Here is a 24380-nt window from a genome sequence, read left to right as displayed (position 1 = left end):
TGAATTAAATTGATCAAAAGTTGCAGTAAAGTATGTTACAAAATATTATATTTAAAATAAATGCTGCTCTCTTGAACTTTCTATTCTTCAAAGAGCCCTGAAAAAATGTGCACAACTGTTTTCAACATTGATAATAATAATGAATGTTTTTTTAGCATCAGAGTAGCATATTAGAATGATATCTGAAGGATCATGTGACTCTGAAGACTGGAGTAATGATGCTGAAAATTCAGCTTTGGCATCAAGAATAAATTACATTTTAAAATATATTCAAATGGAAAACAGTTATTTTAAATTGTCATAATATTTAATAATATTATATTACTATTTAAACATTTTTTTAAATCAAATAAATGGAGCCTTGTTGAGCAGAAGAGACCTCTTTTAAAAACATTAAAAATCACACCGATCCAAAACTTTTGACTGTAGTGTATGTTGTCCTGTTTAAGAGAGTTTGAATGCTTGAAATATCCATTGAGGGCTATAATTACAATGTGAGCGCAATTAGGTGGAGATTATTGGGAAGCTGATCCCCCACTGAACCACATTCCATAAACTGTCAGCTATGTGTGGAATCTCAACACTGACAGCTCTAGTGCAGCGCTCATGAACTACTTCACCAATGTGAGGCGGCTTTGTGTCAAATACTTCCTGGCATTCTCCTAGTACTTTCTCAAGTGTGTAATCCGCTGGTTTAGATTCCATAAAGCGGGATCGGTTCTGTGCGGTATCATTCCCACTTTCGCACCTCATGCCCTGCTTTCTTTCGGCAGTTCTTAAGTTATCTTAAAACATTGTTATACTTCAGAGTGGAATGAGCAGCATTGGTCTCCATTTTTCACTGCTTTTTTTATCATCATGGCATGATTGGAATGACACAATTGTCATTTTTCAGTAAAAAAAATTCTCACGGTGTGTTATGCAAATATCGGCATGTCTGATTAAAAATGCACTAAAAATCAAAAAAATTAATGGTGCTTAAATGTATACAAATTAAATTATGTAAATCACTTTTGATGAAGAGTCAAGTCTTTTTAGGAGGCTACAAGCTGTTCCATGTACGGGTGGTCCACCCTCATGGTGGCGGCCATGTTGGGATCACATGACCAGCTGAATACTACTTTATTTTTAAAAGTCTTTAAAACTGTTATTTGTAAAAAAAACTTTTGATAGGTGTCAGTATAAAGTCTAAGACCACATCATGGGGGTAATGATATTTAATTGTTGTGTGGAGAAATATTTTGTGATTTTTGATGCATACGAACAACGAAAGCATATTTTATGGGTTGTTTGGGCTTAAATTAAAGGAAGTAGTAGTTTGCACTACACTAAGTTGACTTTTTCTCCCTTTTTATATCCATAAATGTATTATAACATACCAAACAACATCATATAAAGACCGAACAAAGAATCTGTTATCCAGTTTGCTCTGTTGACTTGGAGAAAGTTCAAACACCCCCATAGTTTTAAATGTCACATTCATGGCTTCGTCTCCCTCCCATTACACACATGTAAACACTCTTTCTTTCTCACCCTCCTAATTTTATCAAATTATAATGTCACTTTCACTGTACTGGAACTGTCCACTAAATAGGGTACAATTTAGGGTAAATATAAATAAAATATAATATAAAAATATAAATAAATAAAATAGGGTACTTAAATAGAATATAATATGTAAAATAATGTGATGTAATATTTCAGTACAAGGAGGTGCCTTCAGAAACTGGCGTTTATCCTATAAGTATAACATAACATTAATATATACATAATAAGTATAATATTTACATATTATTGCTGCCACTTTACATGATGTGTGCATTTTTTTGTAATAATTGTTTATCCAAATTTTTACTTCCTATGTGTCAACATTTTATGGAATGATACATTTTTAATAAGGTGGAAAATTATGCGGTAACTGGGTTGAATTTAATGCTGTTTCATGCTGTGATCATAAATACAAATGTTTATACAAATTATGTTATTTTCTGGGTGTTAGTTTTACAGAATCATGGGGAAAATGGTGCAGTAACAGATTGTAACACACTGTTATATTATTGTTGCCACTTTACATGCCATGTAAATTTTATGTTAGATTATTGTTCATCTAAATGATGTTTCTTTCTTCCTAGGTGTCGAATTTTTGTGGAATTATCTATTTTTAATAAGTGGAAATTAGACAGTAACCTGGGTTTAATTCAATACTGTTATATGATAAAGCCACTTCTCATCCTGGGTTTTAATATGTTACTTTCTGGATGTCTCAGTTTTATAGAATTAGTGTGAAAAAAATCATGCGGTAACAGTGTTGATTTTAACATTGTTATATTATTGTTGACACTTTTAGATGCAGTTCATTTTATGTAAGAAAATTGTTTATCCAAATTATGAAACTTCCTGGGTGTCACAATTTTACAGAATCATGCAGTAACAGGGTTGAGTTTTAAAATGGTTATGTGAAACTTTTTCATACTATGTTAGTTTTATGTTAATGATCTAACATTTAATACTTAACTCTAAACTGATTTGTGTTTTTTATTGCTTTAATGTAATGGAACTCCAAATTTGTACCTTATTCATGAAAAGTGGAATCCCTTGTTATCCCACAACGCCTTGTGTTTGTCTGAGTTTTATGTGTTTGTCCTCAGTGGATTAGCACCACTTAACACCACACATTCAAGAGCTTCAAGTTTGAAGTCCTAAATCCTTCCTTCATGTCACACTTTACAAGAACCCCTACGTTTCTTCCCCAGCTGCCCCCTGTAGTGATACTGCCTTTGCCTTATGGCTGCCCGGTTTGCTGGACCAGAGCCACTGAACCCCTTGTGTGAGGTCCTGTAATGTCCCACAGCGGAAACAACCGTCACTAAGCGCTTAACAGAGAGATTTTTTGTCTGTCTCGGATGGGAGACGCTAAATAAGTGCTTTATTGCGGCATCTAGATGTCTGATAATGCAAGCAGGCGCCATAACTCAAGCTGCACTTATAATTAACGGGAAATGACTGCAATACAAAACACAATGAAGTGCTATTAAGTATATATACCAGTCATTCAGTTTGTCTCCATCTGGTAGTTTACGTAAATCTTTATCCCAGCGTATTACCGCACACAGCTGCCGCGGATGACGCTGCTTTATCTCTGTTGACAGATGCCGTCACTGGGTATAAAAATACATTACTACTGTGTACAGTATGCTCCCGCAGATCTAAACACTACAAACATCCGTCTGATGCCACATTAATGCACAGGCTTACCTGGGTTTAAGCCCAGGGCCCCGGGCTCAGGGACCCATGGTGTTTGACATATTCAAATTGATTAATAGAATATATATTGTGTTGACTATAGAGGCAGTTTCAGGCTGTTTTTTTGTCCGTACAGAGAATTTCAACGTAGAGATGATAATAACCATTATTATTTATAGTTGTATTGATTAAGTCAAAAGGTTTTCTGTAACTGTTCAGTTCTACAAGTATGGGACACACACACACACACACAAACACACACTCACGTTGTATTTTTGTGTTTTCATGTTTTATGGGGACTTTCCATAGACATAATGATTTTTATACTGTACAAACTGTATATTCTATCACCTTACACTAACCCGACCCCTAAACCTACCCATCACACAAAACTTTCTGCATTTTTACATTTTCAAAAAACATCACTTAGTATGATTTATTAGCTGTTTTCCTCATGGGGACCAAAAAATGTCCCCACAAGGACAAGGATTTCGGATATTGGCATGCTTGTGGGGGCATGTGGGGACACACACACACTCAAAAGTCTTCAGAGTAAAAAGACCAGAAAAGTTATATAGAGATCCAACAAAATCACCCCAATTATTCTAGAAGGATAGTATTCTAGTGAAAACACCTGCATTTTTAATTTCACAATTTATATTGCAGAAAAACTAAGTACTGTATCTCAATGCTATGTGTTCGCTATAACTTTATGGGCAAAAACAGTTGAACCATTCTGCAAAATATGTATTTTGTGTTCTGCAGAAGAAGAAGAAAACCAAAGGTTTGGAATGACATGCTGCTGAGTAAATGATGACCGAACTCATTTGAATTAATCAATCTTATGTATATATTTTTCTTTTTGTTTTTTTGTTGTTTTTTTTGTTTGTTTATGGATTAGAAAGACATCATTAATTAGACTTACATAATAAACTAAACAGACCTGTACAGCTAATCTCAGATATACATGTTGAGTCAGTCGGTGATGTTAGCTTATTCATGAAAATGTCAGGGCTTATTATATGCTTATATTGAAACAATAGTTAAGTAGTTCTATTACTTGCTTGTCCTGCTCTGTATACAAAGCAGACAACAATACAATACGAGGAACAGGCCTTCTAAGCTTTATGAATTAAGGGTTTACCCTCACTAGTTCACAAGTCACTCCTACCTGGGAATAAAATAAAATTAGAAAAACACCATCAGCCATGAGATCTTTTTACTAATCAGTGTTTCTTTAACCATTCTGCAATGTCATTTCTGTTCCCTATGTATGCTAAATATGCGAAGCTTGTTTGATTGTAAAAAAGTAAAACAGAAAGATGACGTTTCCACAAGATAAAAAGGCACAGATATGCCACTTCATAAACATAATATGCAGTCAGTGTGAATTGTGTTATTATAACTGCCAGGTACAACTAATCTAATGGTCTTTTTTAATGCTAATGATCATTCCCTAATTTTATGCATGGTAGCCTATATTATAGTAACATTTTGTGCAGTATAAATAGTCATTTTGAGCAAGTCATTGAATCACTGATCCTTTTTTTTAATACCAGAAATAGTGTTATACATCATAAACGTTTTCCTCACATGTTTTGTTTTCTCCATTTTGTCATTGCTCAGCATAACTTTTAAGGACATTATGATTCATTCCAGTAGCCTAACTTTAATTGTGAATCCATTCACCAAAAAGATTTGTTCACGGATTTGTTCAGTAACTCTTTATTCATGTTAAATCGCACTGGCCTGTAGATGGCGATGAGTCTTTTTGAGCGATTCATTGAATCACTGAACGCAATCGGAACGCGTCGTTCACCAAATAAGTGTTCTTATTCCTTTTTTAAAAACACCCAAATAGTGTTTAAAGTTTAAAGTGATTTTTTGAAAATTAACTTTCATGTAGTTTGTAACATAGTTTTAAGTGAATGAAAACATCCTGCAAAGTTTTAATTCTGAAAGTGCACCGTTTATAAAGTTATTTCTTTCAAAAGTAAGAGTTGACTCTGAATCAATGAAATGAATCGTTTTTCAGACAAGTCATAAGCCGTTTCGTTGTGACCTCTGCCCGCCCACTTATTGTGCGCGCAGACTCCAGGGAAAACTTGAACCTCAAACACTGCAGCTGAGTCCTGTGGATACTTTATAGCATCATGTTGAGAAGACGCTGTGCTCTACATACAATGTGAAGGTAACGCCAGTTTTTTTCACTGCCCAAGGACGAGCATGTGAAGAATCAGTGGTTAAAATTAAATTCAAGATTTGTTTTAATAATAATAATTATTATTATTATTTGTCACATTTATATAGCGCTTTTCTGGGTACTCAGAGCGCTTCACATATGGAAGGGGGAATCTCCTTATCCACCACCAATGTGCAGCTCCACCTGGATGATGCGACGGCAGCCATATTGCGCCAGAACGCCCAACACACACCAGCTTACTGGTGGAGAGGAGACAGAGTGATGAAGCCATTCATGACAGGCGGATGATTAGGAGGCCATGATGGACAGAGGCCAAGGGGCAAATTTGGCCAGGATGCCGGGGTTACACCCCTACTCTTTCAAAGGACATCCTGAGATTTTTAATGACCACAGAGAGTCAGGACCTCGGTTTAACGTCTCATCCGAAGCCCGGTGCTCTTTGACCGTATAGTGTCCCCGACTATACTGCGGCGTTAGGACCGACACTGGCCACAGAGTGAGCGCCCCCTGCTGGCCTCACTAACACCTCTTCCAGCAGCAACATAGTTTTCTCAGGAGGTCTCCCATCCAGGTACTGACCAGGCTCAGCCCTGCTTAGCTTCAGTGGGCAACCAGTCTTGGGCTACAGGGTGATATGGCTGCTTTTACCAATGTTTATGTTACATCAGTCATTCAAACTAGAGCTCGGCTTAGGTATACACTGTTATTGATACAGTTTCCACATGTTCACCGCAATAAATTTTAAAAATACTCTGTAAATAAATTAGTACAAGTAAAATAATTGGTTTGTTGATGGACATGCACTTGTTAATGCTGATGGTTAGGAATTACAGTTGCAACATCTCATAACGTTCCTCAAACTGAGTAGTGTATCACTGAGAAACGTCCTGCTCGAGTCGTCCTTGCGACGGAGGTTCGGGTTGAATAACTAGTTCTACCAATGTTTCATCATCGGACGTGGTGTGGTAATTGATGTGGTAAAATCTACGCCTTTGTTCGCAACTGTGTTTAGTTCACGGTGTAGGAAGCCGTTTTTGTTTTTCAACACGCGCGCTGTACGTGGTAGACCAGTCAAAATAGACTGAGTTGTCTGGCCAATCAGAGCAGAGTAGCTCGCGGAAAGGAGGGATTTCGATAGATTGATTCATCTGACGAGTCGTTTGAGAATCATTGTTGTCAACATAAATCAACATAAATGTTTTTTCCTTCATACAGACGACAACATTGTCAAAACGATCCTCGTTCACAAGAATCCATGAGAACAGTTAAAAACACTGTATTATTCATCCCAGGCCAGTAGTTGGTGATGTCACTTTGTAGAGAACACTGCGCGCATGACGTCACCGTTTTCTCAAATTCACACCTATGTAGTTTACACAGAGATGATAACGGTATTGTTTTCTAAAACTTAAACTTCCAAAAATGCCTCCCAGAATGCCACAGTAATGATGAACGCATAAAAAGTTTTTCGTTTTCAGGTGAAACCGGTGTGTTGTAAACAGCGACTAAATACGGAAGTGGCTCGAAGATCTGTGGGCCTCTAGTCAGTTGACGTAGTGTGATTGCGTAGAGCTACGTCACACATAGGCTCACTATTGGCCGACGCTGGTCATGTGTGTGATGAGAGTGACGTATAACAACAGAGGCTTACCCTATTTTACTAGTGAACTGACTCGAGGCCCACAGAGAAGGAAATGAATAGTTGAAATAAAGTCGTTATTTTTGTTTGTTTTTTAGCACAAAAAGTATTCTCGTCGTTTGATAAATTTAGGATTGAGCCACTGTAGTCACTTGGACTATTTTAATGATGTCTTTAATAACTTTTCGGGGAACATGTGTCAATCCCTTTAGAAGCCTATGGACTAGTGTGGAGGAGTGATCCAGCTCTCAGATTTCATCAAAAATATCTAAATTCGTGTTCCGAAGATGAACGAAGGTCTTACGGGGTTGGAACAACATGAGGGTGTGTAAATACTGACAGAATTTTCATTTTTGGGTGAACTATCCCTTCAATTATACTTTTAAGTATATCTCAATCAAAAGATTGAGGCAAATATACTTAGACCTTTCTGTCAGTGTAAGTCAAGTATACTTAAGTGCAATTTTAAGTAGGCCATATTTCTGAGAAATACGTAAAGTATATTTTCTGAGAAGTAAATAAAAAGTAGACTGAAATTATACTTATTTTTAGTTCAAAAGAAGTATAATAATAGCACACTTGAATACATTTCTTTTTCGTAAGAGCTGACAGTGTTTATCAACCCCCCAAAAAAGACATCAATAATTGTGTCAATAACTAACAATGATTTTCAATGGAGTTCTTAAATAATTTAAAATATGAAAATGTCTCACATGCTGATCTAAACAAACGACATGTCCACTGTCGTTCACTCAGTTAGTAGATCCCTGTTCAGAACGAGATCCCTCATTCATTCAGTTCCTTCTCAAACCAGTGGTTCATTTAATAAAGATCTTACCAAAGATGTACAGATTTGTCAAAAGTGCAATTATCATTTATTCAGGCATTTTCCTGGATTGATATAGTCCCAGTGGTTTGTCTATGGTGAATTAGGTTTATATTAAAAGCTATCAGGCTTTGTTAAGGCACTTGGCTTCCTGACCCACATGTGTCAGCACTTCTCATCCCTGTGCATTGTTCCACAATAGTTTCTCATGCCTCTCCTGGACGTTTGCGCCATTTGTTCTTTTTCCCACGATATGGCAGCACTTGCTCTGGCTTATCTGAACAATGCTTCAAATAACTACTGGGACTCATCGCTGTGCGTTCTGGCCAAGAGTGCTACATAAGTTTATGAGTGAGGAAAGAGCTGAAGCTTTTTTTTCCCGTGAGAGATCAAGCTTGGAGATCAAGCTGCCAAAAATAGGTCTCCCAAACAATTGTAGAGGAGAGCTCTTGAGAGAGATAGGAGTTTGACAGGCGAGGAATCCTGCCGGAGAAGCGTCAGGTAACAGCTGCAGTGTTTTTGTGGCTCTGGCCTTTCACTGGTTTCATCATAAATAATGCCATCTCATAACGGTGTCCAATCCATTCAGCTTGGTTTCACTGGCATATTTTCCTCATTTTGGTTCTGCTAGGACAATTACTGCAATGATACTGCAGTACAGTGATGTATAAAATGTAATGATATATTTTGATATACAAAGGTGATTTGTCCTGATTTGAAGAACACCTTTTTGTGTTGGACTGAATTCTACACTATATTTTTGCAACAACAAGTGTCAAATATTCTGGAAACATCTGATGAAATTTATAAACATTTTATATTAAATTATTATATCACCTTCGCCAAGAGCATCGTTAATTTGTATTTTTGCACATTTAATAATTACAATATTGTATCCCTTGATTTTGGATCTTGCCTTTTGACTTTGTTTATATTAGCCTGAAAGGTTTTTAAAGATCTGTATTTATTAATATTTTGAATTAGCTTTTATTTGTATATATTCAGGTTTTTTTTCAGTTTAATATTGCTGTGCTTTTGTCTTTATATATATATATATATATATATATATATATATATATATATATATATTTTTTTTTAGCTTGAATTAATATTTATTTTAATTTTAGTCATTTTATTTACAACTTATTGTATTCCTGTTATTTGCCAAGTTTTTAAGTTTAAGTTTCAACTTTTTCAAGTTTTCAGATTTATTCAATTAACAGAAACCATTTTAAGTTTTCAGATATATTGAACAAACAGCACTGGACCAAAATGCATCTATTATTTATATGACATTTAATGTATATGTTTATTAATATGATGGATACAAATACATATTTCACTAAATATTAAATTATTTAAATATTTACAATTGTATTTTTTTATATTTAATTAATTTACATTATATTAAATTGACTAAAATATTTTAATTCTACTTATATCACATTGAAAATATAAAAATATGTTTATTTCTATTTCTCTCAAATATTGTTCACAAATCTGTCTAAATCTGTGTTAGTGAGCACTTCTCCTTTGCCGAGATAATCCATCCACCTCACAGGTGTGGCATATCAAGATGCTGATTAGACAGCATGATTATTGCACAGGTGTGCCTTAGGCTGGCCACAATAAAAGGCCACTCTAAAATGTGCAGTTTTATCACATAGCACAACGCCACAGATTTATCACAGCATCTTGATATGCCACACCTGTGAGGTGGATGGATTATCTTGGCAAAGAAGGACTTTGTGAAAAATATTTGAGAGAAATAGGCCTTTTGTGTGCATAGAAAAAGTTTTAGATCTTTTAGTTCAGCTCATGAAAAATGGGGGCAAAAACAAAAGTGTTACTTTATAATTTTGTTCAGTAAAGTATTATGGAGATATGCATATTGTGTCTGAGGCAAATTCTTGACTCAGAGCAACAACAACAAAAAGGTCACAAGAGCTTTGAGGTTTTTAAAATATATATAATTATTGACAAAAGCGTATCCACAAATAATGTTGAGTCAGAATTGTTTAAAAATGAATACGTGTCAATTTGACCCCCTTTATGCATTCTAGGGTTAAACTAGATTATTTTTTTACACTATACACAGTGACATACTTATTCAACAGTGGCTTGATTTATTGAATTAGAGCAACTTAAGAAGCTTTTGTGAAGTGAAGGTGGAGACTGATTACAGTATGAATCACATCATTGTGGTTATTCATAAACCGGACAGCCATGAACTTGAACAGACTTGATTGGTTAAACCAGATTAAAATCCAAATCAGTCAGTCTATGAGGCAACAAACTATAGTCCCTCTTTCATTTCTCTGGAAATTAATCAAAGAGGTGAAATGTGTTTCTTCTTCTAAACCAGTCTAAACTTCCTTTCTGAGATCCTAACCATCATCCCACTTATGTCCCAAAACCTTGATATGACTTCCCACAGATAATGAGGTCACTGCCTGGAATCAAAACACACCCACTGGAAACCATATTGGGTTCTAGAGGACAAAATGCCTTTCTTGGAATATGAGGTTAGACAATAAACCAGAACAAAAATGCAGCCGCTAGCCGCACGTTTTCCTCTGATCTTGTTATAATGGATCATACAAGAATATGATCAGATCCGAACGCGACCTATGGCCAGAGCTGGAATGAGGTGTGTAAAATCCCAGAACTCCTTGTTTGGCAGGAGTCCTCCCTCTGTTATCAGTGTGAGTCATCCGACAGACATGACACACACACACACACACATACACACCCTGGCAGTTTCCATAAAACATCCCACTTGGAGGAAATGAAAGGAGAGGGTAAGATGGTTCATCAAAGCATGCTTGATAGCACTGTCAGTCTATTAAGATTGGATTTTGGAACTGCTGATTTCAAAGATGAAATATAGCGCAAATGACTTAATATGGCATAAACACACTTCATCGAAATGAACAGTCACACTTTATATTACTTCATTAATAAGTTAGTCAACTCCTATATTTGAGGAATAGTTGTAAAATTACATAATGCATCTTACTAACCCTTAAAACCCTTATTATACAAACTATGCTCATATTATCCATATTTATAACCATCATGATATGCATCTATCCATAGTTATCTGTAGTTATGATTAAAAGACTTTACTATTTTAGAAAACTGAAATAACAAAAAATGGAAATATGCGAATCATGTATATTAAAATTATTTATATTAAATGTATTTGCCAGAAGTTTTTTGAAATGATAATTTTAGAGGTAATTTTCTCTTATTTATAATGCATATATCATATAGGCATACACGGATGATCCAAAATATTATGACCAATCACAAGTGAAGCGAATAGTGGAATATATATATTACAATATATATGCAATTTCGTCTTATATTTGACTTCTTTGTTTAAATTCTATCTCTGCAGTCTGGACCAACTTCATGAGGTGCATGCTGGGATACCTTTACAGTAATTAGGACTGCAGGGGTTCCTATGTACATTAGCCTATGCTGGACACTTGTTGGCTTTAAAGAATAAAAAAATAAAGTGATAAAATAAAGTAAAATTAAATAAAAATATGTATTATAATATTGAAAATAATTACCATAGAATTTCATTATTCATGATTCATTATTTAATCAAATATAATTGTTTATTATAATATTTAAAAATATATATTGACGTTTGATTCGTTTTGATTGATATAATAAGTTTGATTCAGATTCTACAGATATGGTTTTAATGGTCTCGTTGAGTTCTGACATGTTGAGTCCCCTGTCGCCCACGCGCTTTCATTGATACTCGAGCAACAGTTGACGTGACGTCATGTCATGTGGGCCGGGCTGCGGAGGCTTAAAAAAGGTCCCGTTCCCCCCCTCAAACCTACACAAGTCTGTCTGGATCTTACGCACGCATGAAGAAGCACACAGTCGGCCGGAGACTTCAGCGGAGATTATACGAAGCTCTTGGACATTCGTATTCTTGTCTTTTCGTCCATAACCCAAAGATCACTCAAAACGCCACCGAAATGACGGGCTCTGAGATCTCCCACGTCCTGAAGGAAGGCGAGCTGGAAAAGAGGAGCGATAATCTCCTCCAGTTCTGGAAGAGGAAGACGTGCGTTCTCACCACGGACAGCCTGAACATCTACACCGATAACCAGAAGAAGAACAGGAGCAAAGAGCTCAAGCTGCAGTCCATTAAGAAGGTGGACTGTGTGGAGCGCACTGGGAAGTTCGTCTACTTCACGATTGTGACTACAGACAATAAGGAGATTGACTTTAGGTGCTCGGGCGAGGAGAACTGCTGGAATGCCGTGATCACAATGGCTCTGATTGACTTTCAGAACAGAAAAGCCATTCAGGACTTTAAAACACGCCAGGAATCGGAGAACCCTTCTCTGGGACAGCAAGAGAGATGCGAGGCTAGAGCACCGTGAGATGTGGCCAATCCAACACATACATGGTGAGAAAGAAATGATGTTTATCTATGTATTTGTCTTAAAAATAAAGGTTCCAAAATTGGGGTTTCGCAGCAATGCCATTAAAGAACCTTTTTTGGTTATTTAGAACCTTTCAGTAAACAGTTCTTAACAGAACCATTTTTTTTTACTATCTAAAAAACCTTATTCTAAATAAACTTTTGTGGAATGGAAAGTTTCCATGGATGTTAAAGTTCCTTCATAATGCCAATAAAGAACCTTTATTTTTCAATTGTCTGACGTTAGTAGTCTATAATTGAGTTGGACAATTATTTGATCTGAATACAAGCTATCAATTGAATAGAGGCTTTATAGTTCAGTGATGTTGTGGTTTATATACAGTATTTAGGAAAACTTATTCTCCCCTTTGTTTCGTTTAGAGATACAGCAAACTGAATCTTGAAGTTTGGACCAAAGCATGTCTGAAAGGAGCCCATGTTCTCAGAATAAGGACTGTGGTTGAGCTGGTCTGTGAAGGTCTTCGGAAGAGTAAACCTGCAATGATTTCAACAAGAAAAACCCTCAAAAACCCTCAAGACTGAATCCTTGGACTTTCTTAACCGCCTCGATAAGGCTCTGGATATGTACGTGTAAATGCATCTTATTTATTTTTCCAAAGGAATGCTGCGAATACCAATGTTGTATTAAGTTATTTCATGATGTATTTATTTAAATAAATTTGCATAAAACTGAGCTTGTATTTGGACTTCATTTATAATTAATTTAAAATTGTATTTGTAGTTCTATTAGTTTGGTATTAGCCAACATGCAATAAAATAATTATGGTCACACTTTAAATTAGGTGTCTTTATTATACTTCAAAAAAATAAGTACAATGTAAAAACATTTATGTACATAATAAGCACTGTATCAAATGATTAATTTAAATGTTAGTACTATGTACTAACATTTAAAATAATAATTTGATACACATTTAGTTGAATGTACTTAATTTTATTTACCTCAGCTCGATTAAATTGAGTTGATTTGAGCATAACACATTTAGTAATCTCACCCTTGTTTAATGTTACTTCTAGTTAAAGACGCTTAATATAAAATGGGACTGCATGTATTACAACATAGTGTCGACCCAGATCCGGCCCACATCTGGAAGGTGTTGAATCCACATGTACCAGATGTGGGCCGGATCTGGGCCGACACTATGTACTACATTGCTAAAATCAAAAGTTACATCTGTTAATATTATTCAATGGACCTAAACTAGTAGTATTTTTCATTAACTAACTAACAAATTGACCTTATTGTAAAGTTTTATCATAACTCATTTATAATTTTCCATATCATAATGTGGTTGTGCACTAGTTTTGTAGTAGAGCACCATCATTTTAAAATGAATACGGCATTTTATCATTTACATGTTTTCAGAAGTTATTTTGTGGCTTTTGTCAGAAAACCAGGCGTTTCTTGAGGGAGTGGAAAGTCCCTTGTAGTGGAAGTGACTTGTTCATTCAGAAATGTGGCGTCAGTGATCATGCGTCAGACAAATAGCTCAATAGACCTACAGCATAGCAACACGCTTATGTTGTGCGCCGCACCCACTGAGAACTCCAAAAATTGTATAACATTTTACTTAAAAAATGTGTAAAAAAAAAGACAAAAGCCAATCCCTGTAATGCTTTATTGAGGCAATAACCTTCACATTTGCCCTTCTGAACAGGTGTAGGCGTATAGATTAGATTATAAAACGAGTGATCCACCCAAAGTACAATAAACTCTGCCGCCTTATCAAGCTAAGATCCAATAAGTCATGTAATGACAGGAAACCGCATGTTATCATTGCATGTTATAAATGTGTGTCAGTTCTTCAGTCAGCATTAAAACTCCTATACAAAGAAGGCAAAATGATATTTTCATAGTTTTTAGTTTGATATAATGCATTGAGGTGTCAGAATCGGTTTGGTTAAACAGACTCTGCTGTATCTGGTCCTTTGTTGAAGTTGAAGTGTCAGTGAGCAAGTGAGAAAGCCAAGCTCTCGGTGGTATTACGCAGCTTTACAGATTATTGAGCGCTCGGCTTTGAAGTTGTTTATGGATCAAAGGGACACACTGATCTAAGGAGCAGCATCCAGTCAAGAAATATGTCTCGCTCATTTGGCCCCTCAGCTATGGGCTCCTGACGGGCTCCTGAAGGCGTCGGTTCACTTTGTATTCTCTTCCGAGGGCCTGGAGGTCTGGATGTGTCCGGATATGGATGAAGACATTTATAACTCACTACCATAAACCCAGCATATGACAATGCTATTTAAAGTTCCCTATCATCTTATTGAGTTTTATTGTTTATGAGTCATTAAAAAAAAGAGATTTATACTCGGATTTCTTTCTCAGTCTTTTTGTTTCAAACAGCCAATAAATTGTGTTACTAAATCAGAATTGGGATTACTTAAAGGACTTGTTTTTATTATTAAATGTTTTATGCTGCTTTTTATGAAATAAATTCACATATTTCAGATAAGGATACATAACTTATAAACAAGGCCTATGTCACAATTACATTCACGATAGAGCTTGACCTCATGTCCATTATTGAATTTTTAATTTAGGGCACATATTTTCATTTCAATGTTTTATGTTTTTTGTTTTTTGTCATGTCATAAAACAAAACTGGATACATTTTGGGGTTATTTTTTATTATTATAAGCATTTCATGTAGCATAGGAAGTGTATTTATTAAAAAAGAATATTCAGGACACAATTTTTCATTTTTTATTATTTGTTAATTTATTTATTTATTTAGTTTAATAAAATAAAAAATGACACATTTTTCAGTTAAATGATTTTTATTAAGCATTTCATTTAGCATATTTTAGTCAAATTAGGAGTTGTATGAAGCATTTTATTACCTGTATTTAATAAAACATTTAGGACACAAATTTTCCTTTAAATGTTTTTATTATTTATCAAGCGCTTTTGTGATCTATTTATTAAAAATTTTGGGGAATTTTTTTCTTATTAATGTTTTCATTAATATTATTATTAAAAAAATATTCGGTACACAATTGTTTTTATTTACGTATTTTAAAAATACATTTATAAAACAATATTTTTATGAAATAATTAATTATGTGTTTATTTAATAAAACGCATTTAGGAAACAAATTTGAATTTCAATGTTTTTATTATTTCATGTTAATGTTTCAATAATTGTTATATTATTCTATTAAGATTGTTTTAATTATTAATTTTCATTTACATGTGTTTTTTTATTAATTTATTAAGCATTTAGTTTAATAAAGCAAAATTGGACAATTTCTTCTATTAAATATTTCTATTTCATTTAGCATATATTAGGAAAATTAGGATACAATTCTTATTCTTAAAGTATTTAATTATGTGTATCTATTAAAACATCTATGACTCACATTTCAATATATATATATATATATATATATATATATATATATATATATATATATATATATATATATATATATATATATATATGTGTGTATATATAAGCATTTTATTGAGTGAATTTAATAATAAAACATTTATAAATTATTAATTTATAAATTATAAATTATTAAATTATTAAGATTTTAATTAAGATTATTTAAATAAAAAACAGGACACAATTCCTTGAAATGGTTATATATAAATGTAATCCTTCTTGTAAGAGCTTCTGGTTGTATTGGTTTACACAGACACAATACAATCAACAGTATTTACTTTCTGTGTCTCAAACAAACACTAAAGTAGTGAGAGCCCATCACACTTCACAGTCATGCAGGAGGAACCGGAGAGTGTTGTATACTTAGGGCTGGGTTTACAACAGAACGTGTCTTTCGCCCCATATCTAAAAGATAAGCTGCACCCACAAAGTCACTTGTTTGATCTTAAAATTGACATACCTTTATGAATCACTAATGCCTTATGTATCATTTCTCTATAAACAAAAAGATGCACAGTCATTGCATAGTGCTCAATCATGTGACTGATTCTTGAGACAACTTTAACTGCCATTACTTTTGATGCCACCATTTTCACTTTCAACTTTTTCATTTCATTTGAACTTCCACTTATGTTTTACAAAATTATTATTCATTATCTTTATTCTATAGTTTAGACTTATACTCATATTCACTATTAAATTACAAAATAAAATAACAAAATAAAGTCCCAGAATGTTCTGAGAATATCAATAAATTGAGCACAAACACCTAGGGTAACAAAGAAAAATAATTAGTACTTTTTCCATTGACGAGCCCACTTGTATGACATCTTAATATGCGTGTCTGAATATCATATTTGATCTTTTTTTGGAATTTGCCCTCACAGTGAGGTAAGCCATCACCTGAGTCATACCTCACATTTTTTACCTGTGACCGCACAACGTAAAAAAAGAGCCAATCATTGACCCTGTGAAAGGACAGACTCCTAAAATGGCATTCAAATGTGCTGACAAATGGAGTCATTCATCTATTGTGGTTGTGAAATGTGTGTGTGTATAGAGGTATTTAGTTATAATGCACCATATCTGTTTTTTAAAGCAGCACCTCGATTCTATGTGGGCATACATATACATATAACCTGAATGTTTGGCTTCAGGCATTTGAAACATTTAAAGACACTCAGACTTTGACAAAGACTTTGACAAGTTCCTTCCTCTGAGATCAAATTTCAAAATCAGGTTTTAAAAAAAGCACAAAGTTAAATCAGTTGAAATGAAAGAATGGGATTCCTAAAGTCTTATATATACATAAATATCTATATAAAAGATTGTTACATATGACACATATATGTCACACCCTAACTGACTAAATAAAACACACAAATTCACAAATCCGATTTTATATTGAATTGTAAACCACAATTGTTCAAAAGTATCCAGATCCTTTAGGGTGACTCTATCCTGTCTGAAAATTTGGTCATTTTTAATAACGTCTGTTAGAAAACTACATAATAATGAATCATATTCTGCAGCTGTCTAGAAAGCCACAGAGAGAGAATGAAAGTAAAGCAAAATCTCTCTCTGAGGTGAAGTTAAATACATTTGTACTTTCACAGCCTATAGCTCAAGATTCCTGAGAAACGCATTAGAAACTCTGGGTGGAAAGTCCCTGGCACAAGCTTTTTTTTACCTCTTATTACTCATTCACATCTCCACCTACGGCCCGGTGTCCTGCTTTCTTTAAATTAAGTAATGCAAACCTTAAACGGGTCACCTTAAGGTGTTACCTAGTAACGGAAAACCTCTTATCAATTGCTTGGGACATAATAACACAAATAATCATGGTTAACATTTGATAACTGAGTCTTGTTCTCCCAGAAAACAATGCAATGATATTTGTGGAAAACGAGTCGGTTGTGCAGAGATTTGGTTATGTATTAGTTATTACCTGGGGCAGTAATTGTCTATTTCACACACTAATTCACATGTGGACTCACCCACACGCAGCCAGAAAGAAAGCCACGATCTCATTTCCTCTTCCGACACTTTGTCCTGTTACGAGGTTGGGAATTTGGTGCACCTGTGCGAGGAACAGCTGCGCCTTTTCTTTTGAATCCGTGATTTATGTTGCCAGTGTTTAACTTGGGCTCGGCAGGGCTGTAACAGGGAAAGCGTAGGAGGAATTTGCACATTAGGGGTCCAGCCGCAGAGGATGTGCTCCATTGTGTCCGTGATACAATAGCCCGTCTATTTATCTCTATTCTTTGACAGGATGGATCGAAAACGAATGAAGATATGGGCAGGTTGTTCAATTGAATTGAATCCTGGATCTGTAAATCAATATATATGATCTCAAGATCTATTAAATAGACAGACGTTTAGGATTATACGAGTATAGATGTCTCTTTTCCACATGGCTATCTGTGAAACTCCCCAAAGAGACTATAATGGGATTTTTGGCGAAGTTCGTTTGCTACAATCACTGTAGTTTGTAGACAATGCAATTCCTCCTATGGGAGAGTTTTTCAAGACCAGACTGTTATTTGATATACGAGTCTGCATGGGAAAGAGAAAAGGTATCCTTCCCATGGTCAATACTATAATCCAACCCGGAAAAATCAAGCATTTAAAAGTTCATATTCCACCCAGATTTAATGGAATCCAGGACATACACCAACACAATTGGAAGGCCTTTCTTTGGTGCACCTTAACGTGACTGAAAGGAATGAGAAAATAAAAAAAAAACTCTTGAGTATAGACACCACTGTCTGTATGGGCCTTAAGACCACATGACCTGCCCCGACAGTGTATACAGATATTCTGAATGTTCCGATCCAGTCTGACTTCTGACCTGTAATGCTGCCTGAATCATAATCATACACTGTTTATTTGTTGGCCAGAGGAGAACTGACCCCCCAAACGAGCCTGGTTTCTCCCAAGGTGTTTTCTCCATTCTGTCACTGATGGAGTTTTGGTTCCTTGCCACTGTCGCCTTTGGCTTGCTAGTGGGGGACATTTAATATTCAACAATATTATTGATCTGCCTGCATATGAGAACTGATCTGAGCTGGACAATGACATCACTGTTTTCTCCAGAGCGGCTATATATATAAATTAACTAAATTAAAGGGATGGTTCACCCAAAAATGAAAATTAGCCCATGATTTACTCACCCTGAAGTCATCCTAGTTGTATAGACCTTATGTAGCCCCGCCCACTTGACCCTTTTCCGGTCAAACACGAATGTCTTTCAACTTCCGCCTCTAACGCCACAGAAAGAGGAAGTGTAGACAGCGCTACAAAACAAAGCCAATTTGTCAGTAAAAGGGCAAGTAAACTAGCCTAGTCCCACAAGACTCTCGTACATTTCATTTGTACATTGAGTCTGGCACCGCTCCATTGACAAGCATTAACTTCCTTGTAGGCGGGTACTCTATTGAAGTCTAAACTATTGGATCTGCCCAGAGTCTTTCTGGATCTGCCATAACCAATCGCTAATGCTTGGTCGTGACGTATGTCATGTTAAACCCCGTGGGGAGGAGGGCCACAACATCATGGCCACCAACAAAACTAAGCAAAGATTGTTCTTGCTTTAACTTCTTGATATTCGGCAGCGTTGCCACAACGGACCGAATGGCTTCGCTCGCATCTTGTACTGTTCAGTTGTACTGAACTACAAATCAAAATAACGCACGACATCAACGTCATCGTTCTCAGCCACTCCCTCTGTTTGTTGATTGGCCCGGTAAAAAAATTGACAGGAGAAAACCAAAGACTACAGCACAATCCCAGACGTAGTACTGAAGGAAAATGAAAATTGAAAGTACGTAGGAGGGCGGAGCCAGGCTACAAGTAAACTTTCGTTATACATTATTTCGTTAGTTTGCGGTAATTGGCTGACTAATAATAATCAATTAGGGAGCACTATTTCTGTGCTGCGGCGGTCGGATGGTGTAAATGTATTGCATCCTTCAAGGATCGCAACCAGCAACTGGGAGGATGACATATGAAAGTGGCCAGAAATAATGTACGGGGATATATTCAATTATTTTGTGCTGTCCCTTGAAGTAGATGGTGCCGTTATGAAAAACTACAAGAGCACTGAAGCCTACCAGTACCTTCACAGTGCTAAAGTGGGTCGTGTGTTTCTTCACCAAGTATGTCTGAAAGACCTGGTATTTTTGAAGGCTGATGTTTAGCCTACTCAGTCCAGCAATCCAGCGCACTCGGCCTGGGTACTGGTGACAAACCTGGAGCAGCAGAGACAGCAGGGTGTTCTTGCATCGCTGGCCTGGGTCATCTCACCAAGTCATGTAGCCATGCAGCTTCAATTTTATGGAAGGTGAGGAAGTAGGATGTTACATTATCAAATAATTTTTCATAGTATACACTTATGTTTTTTATGTATCTAGCCAGAAAATATTATATTTTATATATATATATATATATATATATATATATATATATATATATATATATATATATATATATATATATATATATATATATATATATAAAGCTGTATTTGTGTGCAGCTTTTCAAGTTCATACCATTAGTATATCAGTACGTTCATATTAATAGAATAAAATGTAGCCTTATGGGTAATGTGGATTATACTAACATTTTATTTGCGAATCACAGAACTGGAGAATTGTGGCGAATCTGTAAGTATCTAGTCAAATCTCATTTTGGAGATTTGACTAGAGTCAAGGTTAGCTACAAATCTTGTCTACACCAAAGCATGATACATTCAGTATATTTTACTCAAATCTTACAAGTTTAAAAAATCAGCTCTTGTACTCATACAGCATAATCTGTAATATTTAATAATATCTACGTTTGTCACTTCACAATTTCTCCAGACATACAGTAATGGGCTGTATTTGTCACAGTAAGTCTAATCATATAACTTGGATCCAAAGTAAGTTTATTAGTATATTCATATATTATGCATTTTTTTTCTTAAATATGTAGATTTGCTGTATAGTATATTGATCCAATTGCTCCATTGTTGCTTGAAATAAATATCTTTATATATTTAATATTCTGACTGTAATTGTCTCTGTGTTTAGGTCGGTGTTTAATGCTGTGTCCCAGGGACTGACTGGTATAGCGTGCACTGATGAGCAATGCTACTGGGATGCTGGAACCCAGAGGAACCTTGCCCCAAAGCGGTTAGTGGACATCAGTTCTGCACACCATAGAGACACTGACCAATTTCAGCACATAGAAACAAGGTCACAATGACCTGCCTCCCACCCCTGCATTTCATTCCCATGTAAAGCTGAGGGAGAGCTTGAGCCACCTGAAGCTGCCTGTAGGAAGCCTGCTTTACAAATGTCGTAATGCTCAACCAAACGAAAAGCAATCCCAGCCAGATTTCCTCCCACACGGGATACCCGATGTTCCAGCCACCAGGCAGAATTGTTTGTTATTTTACAATACCTTCATTGTGCTTGACCTGACCAAATCTGCATCACTGAAGCGCATCACCAATGAGAAGAGTTCCTCACATATATGGCATGAAGCTCGTAAAATTCACATCACTGCTAGCCAAGAGGGTTCCAGTCAGAGCCAGTCCTGAGAAGTTCCTTAATGAGCATCTCTACGCAAGAGTGAAAGTGAGCTCAAAGCTTGCTACTCTGTCATTCACAGGGGCACTGTGGTCAGCACAGAAGAGCCATGGCTGTCGGCAAGCCCTGATGGAGTGTTGAACACTGAAGAACTGTTAAGGATCAAATGTCCAGTCTTGGGAAAATCTTTTGAATCTCTGGAAGACCTCTTCAGCAGCAAGACCTCAGATGTGAAGATAGTGGATGGGGAACTTCAACGACATGGTTATTACGTGCGGGTGCAGCTGGGCATGTTCTGTACTGGACTGTTTTTTTAATACCTTTTTAATGTTTGAATTTGAGCACTTTAAATGGATAGTTTCCCCAAAATTAAAACTTGTCATCAAGTTTTTCCAAACCTGTATGAGTTTCCTTCTTCTGCTGAACACAAAAAAATATCTTTTAAAGGGGTGGTAAAACACGATTTCACTTTTCTAACTTTAGTTAGTGTGAAATGTTGCTGTTTGAGCATAAACAACATCCGCAAAGTTACAGCGCTCAAAGTTAAAAGCAAACGGAGATATTTGCTTTTAAAGAAAACAATTTCTTAGGACTACAGCAAACAGCCGGTTTTGGACTACACGACATTCCTCCAGGGTTGCTGACATCAGTAACCTCAATAAACCCCTCCTCCGATAATACGAAATAAGGGGGGCGAGGCCATTTTACATTGCATTGGAGAAGAGTTATTGTGGTATAGGAGTGTGGTTGCGCCGCAATGGCGTTCGTAACGCTGTTATTTTCATCCGGATTGCAGGTCCACTTTGTTCAGCCTTCCTAGGGTTGCGGGAGTTAGGGAGTTAGGGAGTTAGGGATCAATGGTTAATTTTTACCCAAATCTCGCTCTCTGCTGCACATTTTACGGAGGAAAGCTTCCACAATCTTCGCGAGTTCAATGCAGGATTCACACAACGGCTTGTCCTGAAAGATGGAGCAGTTCCAACTTTAAGAACAGAAGCTGTTGTTTACAGGCCACAACCTGTAAGTATGATTTATTTTTTGTCGATGTGTTTTCCTGTAATAGTTCGTATTGTTAATTGTACGTTGTAGCAAGGAAGTAAACAAATGACAACTGTTGCGGCAAATTGTCCGCTGTCACGCCTCTCGTTACACAGAAATGAACGCCAGGAGAAGCTGGTTTCAATCAGCGTGGCACGCGCCTTGAGTTTAAAATAGTGCTTGCTGCTCATTTCATTGTGTACTGTGAGCAGCGTGGGCGCAGTGGAAACGTTGGGTCAAAGACTTTGTTTTTAAACTGTACGGGATTGCTTTGCATCTGAAGAGACTGCCGGTAAGAGGAAATTCGTCCCCGTGTTGCGCAATCTATGCACTAACACCTGCGTGTGGTGGCTTCATGTAAATGTGCATGTGATGGACTTGGGTTACCGAATTGTTTATAAGTGTTATTGTTATTTGTGATTAAGTTAGTGTTTAAATGCTGAGTCTAAACGTGCAGTAGTGGCAACGGTAATTTAAAAAAAGGTCTATTAAGAAATTCATATAGTCAATCTGTTTAAGTTAATTCTGTCTAAAATTCACTGTCTTAAAATATGCAATTTATTTGTTAAAATATTTATTATGGTAAAGAGAGTTCAATTCTCTTTTACTGATAATGCAAATCTGGTGAAAAAAGCTATTTCTTTTGAGGCTTATTTGCTATGGTGTAAAATAGTAATAGGAAATGGTATTGTGCTAATACTTACCAGATTAAACCAGAATAAACAGTGTGTGTACAGTGTGAAATTTTGGTGATTAAATGTATGTTTATTGCTATTTACTTGAGATTTGTTGTAAATATTTACACTGGTTTGTTGTGGTTTTAAAGGTTTTTCACCTACTGAAATTCTGCAATATATTGAGAGAAGGCAAATTACGTCTCATTCTTGTGAGTGGAATCCAGTGTTCAATTCAGAAGTAAGAAGCCCCTTTCAAGTGGGGGACCCGTGGCTCAAAACACTTGACAACAATGCTGTTTGGCTCTGCGAACCAGCTTGTTAAATGTTCATTCATACTTAACGTTATCCGACAAACAACATAGCGTTACAAACTTTTTGAAACAAAGCGAACTTGGAATTAGAGTAAATTATTCTTTGATTAGAGCTTTTATGTATTGTTTATCGCTTGTTTATCTACAAGCATGCTAAACATGGTTCTGCGTTTAAACATTGGCTTTACTACAGTAGCCAAAACAGTGTTCATTTGGGTTAATAGTTCTGTCGACAGATATTTGGCTACAATCGTTCTAAAAATAGATGCCATACAGTCAGAAACGATCACTATAGATCCCCTCTTTACTCAAAAAAATTCCTTTGAGGACTGTAGTATAATTTGTTAGAACGATTATATGAAATTCCTGTTTATGAAGCTTATTTTTTTGTAATACTATAATAATTACTACAATTAAATAACAGCGTATCTAAAAGGTAATGAGACAACAAAAAACAAACCTTTCTGAAACGTCATTTAACAGCCGTTCTTGAACAGGTTCTGCTCGATCATCTTCACTAACATTCTCTGGGTCCGATTCGAGCTCAAATTGGTATGGTTTTTTTTGACGCCATCGTTTATAATACACCAAAGCACAAACTAGGCTACCGGTAAAGGTACGGGGCGTGACGTTTCTGGAAAGCGTGCACTAGTCGGTTAGCGAATCACAACACACTGGGCCAGCTAACCAATCTGAGCCCATTGCGTAGTTTTGAGGGACTGGCTTCATAGAACCCGGAAACCATCAGACTGTTTTTACAAGGAGGGACAGAGCAGTGTAGAATAAAGGTAAAATATATGAAAAATAATTCAATTTTTAAAAAACGAAGCATGAACACATGTTACAGTGCACCCCACAAACACAATCAAGCCTTTTAAAAAATGTGTTTTACCACCCCTTTAAAGAAAGTTGATAACCAGACAGTGGATGGACCTCATTGACTTCCATAGTAGGAAAAAAAAATACTATGGAAGTCAATGGCGACTGTCAACTGTCTGTTTAT

The 24380-nt window shown here is 35.9% G+C and overlaps 1 protein-coding gene across 1 annotated transcript; it reads left to right on the top strand.

The window, feature by feature from the left end:
• Positions 1 to 11755: 11755 nt before the first annotated feature.
• phlda2 (pleckstrin homology-like domain, family A, member 2) lies at positions 11756 to 13061 on the top strand. The gene is made up of 2 exons (XM_077211286.1): positions 11756 to 12352; positions 12749 to 13061. The coding sequence occupies exon 1, from the start codon at positions 11802 to 11804 to the stop codon at positions 12324 to 12326; it is 525 nt and encodes a 174-aa protein (XP_077067401.1). The 5' UTR covers positions 11756 to 11801; the 3' UTR covers positions 12327 to 12352; positions 12749 to 13061.
• The last annotated feature ends 11319 nt before the right edge of the window (positions 13062 to 24380 follow it).

This window comes from Siphateles boraxobius, unplaced genomic scaffold, assembly GCF_051911475.1.
Source record: "Siphateles boraxobius isolate OS27281-9 unplaced genomic scaffold, OSU_SipBor_1 65, whole genome shotgun sequence".
Classification (NCBI taxonomy): domain Eukaryota; kingdom Metazoa; phylum Chordata; class Actinopteri; order Cypriniformes; family Leuciscidae; genus Siphateles; species Siphateles boraxobius.
This window is presented reverse-complemented; position numbering and strand designations above follow the sequence as displayed.